Source organism: Scomber japonicus, chromosome 15 (assembly GCF_027409825.1).
Source record: "Scomber japonicus isolate fScoJap1 chromosome 15, fScoJap1.pri, whole genome shotgun sequence".
Classification (NCBI taxonomy): Eukaryota; Metazoa; Chordata; class Actinopteri; order Scombriformes; family Scombridae; genus Scomber; species Scomber japonicus.
The window spans coordinates 16,800,499-16,807,343 of record NC_070592.1 but is presented as its reverse complement, the minus strand read 5'-3'; the positions used below and the strand labels follow the sequence as shown (position 1 = coordinate 16,807,343).

The window sequence follows — 6,845 nt, the reverse complement described above, 5'->3', positions numbered from 1 at the left end:
AACCCTCTGATATCCAGTGAAGATTACAGAAAATAAAGTTGATATTATTTGAACAAACATGATCTTTGATGTGTTAATCTGGTTCATGTCAGTAACACAACACTACAGCATAAACAACAAGACTCATTTCAAATAGAGACTATAGGGATCATGATTTACTTGAGCTTTGAGTACAGTTAACACAGACTTTGATCAGTGTAACACAGACCAGCTCCACAACATTTTCTTCAGCTGTGCTGGTGTGAGAATTACCCTTAAAGGCAGAATCCTTCTCACATTCAGCAAGCAATTCTTGACACATTTGCTGTCTGGGTGAGCTGAGAGATGAAGTTAAACCACACAAGGATCAAGTAACAGGACACACTATGAATAGAGAAACATTCACTCTATGCGTACAGAATCAGACGGTTTAAGACAGACGTGTAAAGCATTTATAAAACCATACACTGTGTGGAGAGCTATGAACAAGCCAATCAACTACTTCAATCAATTCAATTTCTTTCAGATAATTGAATTCATAATTGCTAAGGCCATTAAGCATCAGATGATGTTGAAGAGTGTGGCTTTAAGGCAATAACATTGTTATAGATTAATGAATACATGGAGCAAAACGCATAATTAAAACGACACCATCTAAGTGAAAATGACGACATGTGCTCCAATTAAAACTAAAATGAAAGAGTGAAGGCTTGCTATAGATTAAAGCAGGATATAACAGTTTGGTAAAGGCTACTCTACTTGCAAAGCAATCGTTTTGGAAAGCTTCAAAAGGAGGGCTGGTGTCAGTCAGCGTCTGGCTCACTTTTTATCTCCTCCACGCTGTTGAAATGAGTGGCCAGCTCCTGCAACACGGCTGTCCTGCCCAGATGATCGTTTCTCCTCTTCTCCATGACCATGTCCTCCAAACTCTGAAACTCCAGCACGTGGGAATGCTTGTCGGACATGAATATTTTCAACCTGTAAGGCTGTTTGCCTATCCGTATCTCCCCACCCATTTTGAACTCCCTCTTCCCGAACCTGCACCAGGCTGCAAAGCACTCCGAATTCCTCCAGCTTAGCTCTCGGTCCTTTAAGCCCACCTGCTCCATCGCGGTCTGTACCACCATGTCCGGACCCAGAGCTTTAAATTTGTACAAGTCGTTCACAATCCTACACCTCCTCCCCTGACTTGCGTCTGTCAAAAAGCTGTTTTTCACCTCGGCTCGGTGCAGGTGCACTACCTGGAAGTCCCCCACGTATACAGCCCAGTGTGGGTACTGACCGGTGGCCACGAACTCCACCAAGTCACCTGCTTTGCATTTGTTCAGCAGATTCTCCGGAGAGTAAACCTCCAAATTGGCGGACTTGACACTCTTCTCGTAGATGCATTCGTCTCTGTTGTAGACAGCACACTCCACCTCATCGCGCTGATCGTATTGTTTCTCTTCCTGATTCGGGTCCTTTGCTGTGCCATCGACCGCGCAGCCATCCTCCAGCTCGTCGTCGTCGTTAGAAAAAATGTAAGAAACGCCGATCCGCGGACCTTCCTCTGTGTCCACCCCGTTCGGGTCCACTGTGGGAACTTCTGCGTAACTTAAATGTGACAGCTTGTCCATCTGGTTCCCCATGCCGCTGCTCACCTGGTGGCAGCCTGCGTAATACGATCTGATGCCGTGAACTGTTACCGGTCGCCAAACATCACCACCATCTGCCACAAAACCTCACAGGTTCAAACTTCCTCCTCCCTGCCGTCTGACAGGGTTTTTATCCAAATTACGCATAGGAATATCTCCGCGGTAGGACTGCTGGGATAAACTGCCTGTGCTCCATCAACAAGTGGAGTTGGGAGGAGAATACGGTTTCAAATTCAGCCAGTAGAAATATCCTCAGGTGCAGCCTCGCAGACTCACTTTCTGTTTCCTGCGTAAAGTTCCGTCCGCCCTCTGTCAGATCTGAAAAAGATGAGTTAAAATCCAAATTCTCGCCACACAGAAAAGATCATATGTTAGTCTGAGAACTAGTCCGCTGTACTGACGGCGTGAGATCCGACTGGCGGTGAGCTGAAGCCAGGTCTGTGGCTCCGCATCGTTTCAGTGACTCTCCAGTTACACAAAGCTTCTGTTTTAAAGCGGAAGTGTGCGTAATTTTGACCACCGCACCTTTAACATCCTCTTCATGTCTGAAGAAAGAGAACTTACTGTCTGAATGTTGTTAGGTTTCCCCATGCTTTATTTTGTTTTGTTTTGTTTTATTTTATTTTATTTTATTTAGTTGGGTTGGGTTGGGGGATTTCTAATATTGGGCTAATTATTAAGATTACTTTTATTTGAACAGTTTTAGTTATGCAGCTTTTTATTTGTGTCTCAGAATGGCTTTAATTCAAACAAAATAAACAGAAAAATATTTTTAAATATATTTTTTCATCATTTTTACTCAAGTTTAGAGTGAATGATTTAATATTTTTAGCACCCTGCATTTCTACAGAATTCTGAGAGGTTAAAGATTTTATTTACATTAGATAGTTATTTTATTGAATGATATGTTTCACTTAGTTAGTTAGTTGGTTGGTCTGTTAGTTAATTAATTTAACTTTTTTTTTAAGTTTTGTATTCTATTTTACTTTATAGGTTATTTTATTTTATTTTATTGATTCTTGATTATTTTTATTCAATCATTATTGTATTTTATGTAGTTGGCTATTTTCTATTTTATGCATCAATTTATTTATCCAGTTATTTTAATTGTATTGTATTTAGTTACTTATTTGATTTTACATCATCACAGACTCACTGGATGGAAAAATGCAGCGTAGACAAACTCTGGGTTTATAGCTGAATGTGTGTTTATTACAAATCTACTCAGTGAGGAGGACGGAGGGAGACGTGTTATTGTTTTGACCACCTGTCTGTCCTTGAATGAACTGGAGCTGCACAGTCATTTGCTCCCTCTCCATCTCCTGGTGGGACCATAATGTCTCCATTATGTTTGTAGTGGCTTGTGGCCTGCCTAGACTCACTCTCAGTTATGGGCTATTTTCTCACCACTGTATCCCACAGGCAAGGTGAATGTGCTCAGTATGCCCCCAAAAATGGCACACACTGCGGCAGCCTCTGAGTGAAAACACCTGTCCTAGAAGTGGTATGGATGAGTGAGAGACTAGAAGAGGGGTGTAAGCATGTTTGATAGGCTGTAGAGGGAGATAATATGTTCAGCTCAGTGAAGAAGAGAGACAGTCAGAGACAGAAACTTTGTTAACGGGGCGGATGAACCTGAGTTTGACCCCAGTGCAGAGCTGCGGACCCACTGGAGGGACAGATTACAACTGCAAAGTCATCTGGTACAGGATGTATGATAGAGGACATGTCTCAACAGAAATAACACTGTCTTTCTTATCCATTCATCTGGTTCAAACAGTCAGAAAGGCCTCAATGGCCACAGTGGAATAAGGAGATTAATGAGGAGGCCTGCGGGCAGCACTCCTTAAGACTCTCAGGTTAATTAAGAGACTGAGCTTTCTTAGAGCTGTACAGGATCACACCGTGTGATTTTCAACCCTGAATAATCCAGATTGAATGTTTTCCATGGTTGGTAAGATTCAACCTGGGTCACCTGGTTAAATTCATTTCTTCTCGTAGGTTTCCAGGTCAAAGAAGGTCACTAGTGTCCAAAAGTGGAAAAGTAATTAGATCCTTTACTTAAGTGAAAGTACAAATACAGCAATATAAAATATTCTGTTATGAGTAAAAGTCCTGCATTCAGGTTCATGGAACTTTTAGAGGGGAAATCACTCTTTGGTGGAGCAGACAACAAACCTTCACTAGATCCTGCTTTGGTTGTAAGGGGTCATGAGCCAAAAATGTTTGTTGTCAATGTTTTTTTTAAAGTGCTGTAGTTCATAATCTGATCATATATTTTTAATATTAAATCTTAATCTTAAAAGCATCCAGTAACTATAGCTGTCAAATATATGTAGTGGAGTAAACAGTGCAGTATTTCCTCCACAAATGTATTAAGGTAGAAGTATAAAGTTGCATAATACCCAGGTGAATGACAAGTCCCTGTACATTGTATTTAATTATATTACTAGGGTAAATGTACTTAGCTACTTACCACTCTTGCCAAAGCCAAACAATTTATTAATTAGATTTGTCTTTCCATTTTGTCTTAGCCCTTAGCAAAAATTAGTATACTTGAAGTTAATTTTATTAAGAATGCTTGAGTGTAAGTATAAGTATAGCAAGTATACTACGGACCATGTACTTGTAGTGTACTAGAAAGTATACTAATTTAATACCTCTTCGGACTAAATTGGAACATTTTTAAGTTTATAAAAGTATACTTTAAGTATACTTTATGAGGTCAATTAAAGTTTACAAAAGTACACTTTCAAGTATACAAGTACACTCATCTGTATACTACAAGGGTACAAGGTATATAGCTACTTGTAGTCCACATTTTAGTTTATTTAAGTATACTTAAAATATACCTCAAGTACACTCTTCTATATACTGCCATTGTACTAGTTACATACTGTATGATCTTGAACATATAAGTTTATAACAGGGGTAAAACTTCAAAGCAAATGTGTGCAGTGAAACACATTTTTATTCTGCTAAATTAAATGTAAGCACAAGTCAATGACTTGACCTTATTCTGTACTTGGATCAAGATATACTAAGTATTAGTACTTTGTGACAGAAAGAAGTAAAAAGTATACTAAAGTACAAGTATAAGTTTTAGTATTAAAGTATAAGTGTAAGTCTTAGTATTAATGTACTTAGTCTTAGACTTTTCTTTATACTTTTCAGTATAAGCCAAGTATCCTTCACTATACTATTCTTAAGTATATAAAATATATTTATAAAAAGTAAACTTCAAGTATACTGCCTCAGTTTTAGTATAAAATAAGTATACTTGTAGTACACTTGAATAAACTACTTTTTGCTAAGGGAGACCATGAATTCTCTTGGAGTAATGGACTTGATAGAAATGTAGACATAATGTGTCAACACCAACAGAGATAAACACTACCATCATGAACTGACCAAATAATGATGCAACATGAGACGTTCCACTTGCAGTTTGACTTGAAATGAGGTAAATAATGAGGAAGAATGCAGTGTGCAAGAAGACAGTATAATTTCACCATCACCTTCACTGACCTTTCATCAGTTCATGCTCATACTGTTGGTCGTTCATTCCCTGCTGCTTTCCTCCTGTTTCAGCCTGAAGCCTTTCAGCAGTGCCAGTCACCAGCATATGACAGGAGTCAAAAATAACAAATCTGCAGAATGAATTCAGCAGATGTATTACACCTTTCCTATCAGAGAAGGCTGAGGGTGTTAGGAGAGAAATGAACTATTATAGGGGTGACATGCAGCCTATTTGGCTGCTTCTTGGAGCTTCTTATCCTCGGGGGGCATGACCCAGTTTACGCCCCTGGTGCCCCCCTGGTGACACACTGTAATTTGTGGTGCTGGGAAATTACTGGAGCAGGGAGGCCTGGGAGACATAGTCAATTAGTCAGGGCTCCACCTGTCCAGTGGGGGCAAAGCTGTCTGCAGACTGACACCTTAATGTTTCTCCCAAATATGTGGGTTTTCATAGCTTTTCAAAGGCTTCACATTCACATGTCAGACTTTGTGCCTTTTCAGCTCGGTGTCTGTTTAAATCGACAAGGATAGGTATACAAGTGCATACTTGAGGCAGATGGACAAAGCATCCGGACCACTGTGTTTTGCACGCCATCTGCTCCACCTGGCTTGGAAAACATCTACCGAGTGCAGCCTAATGTCATGTAATGTGATTGGCTACAATTCAGAGCCAGTGCGGGCTGGAATTAGTGATACAAAACCTCAAACTATAGACGAGAAAAAAAAGACACCGGAAGACATTTTCAGGCAGGAAAAAGAGTTTGTTCTTATTACATATTTATTTATATTTTCATATACTTTTTACATATTTATTTGTTATAATAACATGTATCTGGAGCAGAATGGAGGGAGGATGGAGAAAGGGCATGTTGAAGGAATGTCACTTTCTTCTTTTTTGTTTATCCCATTTAATTACAAGAGCATCATTATTAACTCAAGTCAATGATATTCACAGTCCCATTAAACAAGCTACAACAAAGATTTCCTAAAATATAGGCTGACATATAAAACTAGCATTTTTTAAACACTGTGGTGTGGTTGTATACCCGGAGGAGGATGGAGGATATCTGGGATGACCAAGTACTGCAACTACAGTAAAGATAACAGACAGGCAGGATTAAGGGGACTCTATAGTGAAAGGTAGGCGTGTAAGGAAACACACCAAGTGTGAGGTGTACAATACGCACGCATACACAACATACACACAACAGTTTCTACACAGTCATCATGCTTCAACGGGACCTCATGTTAGTTTTTACTTTTTTTTCTGGATCAGCATCACGTTATTAGAAACAAAAACCACAAGTGGGTCAAAAACTGCAGAAGGCAGATTCTTTCCAAAAAGAAGACGTGGAAGAAACTCAACTAAATGGGTTACCATTCTAAATGTAATAAAACATACTCTATATTCTCGGAGACTTGCAAAAAATTCATGACAGACTTCAGATACTTTTTGGGCCATCGCATCTCTCTGAGACGCTGGGCATAGCATTAGCATTTCTATCCCATGGGTCTGTGACAGCCTTTATAGCAAAGATGCCTAGTCCTCTCTAGACTACAAACCCCATTTTTCAAAACATGGTGTAAACAGAATCCCTTGGAGAGTGTGGTGGGTCGGCCAAGAGTGCACTGCACTGAACTGGAGTGGATCCAGTGAGAGATACTGGCAGACAACAGGGCCGGGTCACACACACACAGACCTGACTGTTCCCA

At 39.8% G+C, this 6,845-nt stretch overlaps 1 protein-coding gene across 1 annotated transcript; it reads right to left on the bottom strand.

Moving 5' to 3' along the window:
• Positions 1 to 260: 260 nt before the first annotated feature.
• lratd2a (LRAT domain containing 2a) lies at positions 261 to 1,975 on the bottom strand. Its single transcript, XM_053333745.1, has one exon. The coding sequence runs from the start codon at positions 1,605 to 1,607 to the stop codon at positions 783 to 785; it is 825 nt and encodes a 274-aa protein (XP_053189720.1). The 5' UTR covers positions 1,608 to 1,975; the 3' UTR covers positions 261 to 782.
• Positions 1,976 to 6,845: the final 4,870 nt, after the last annotated feature.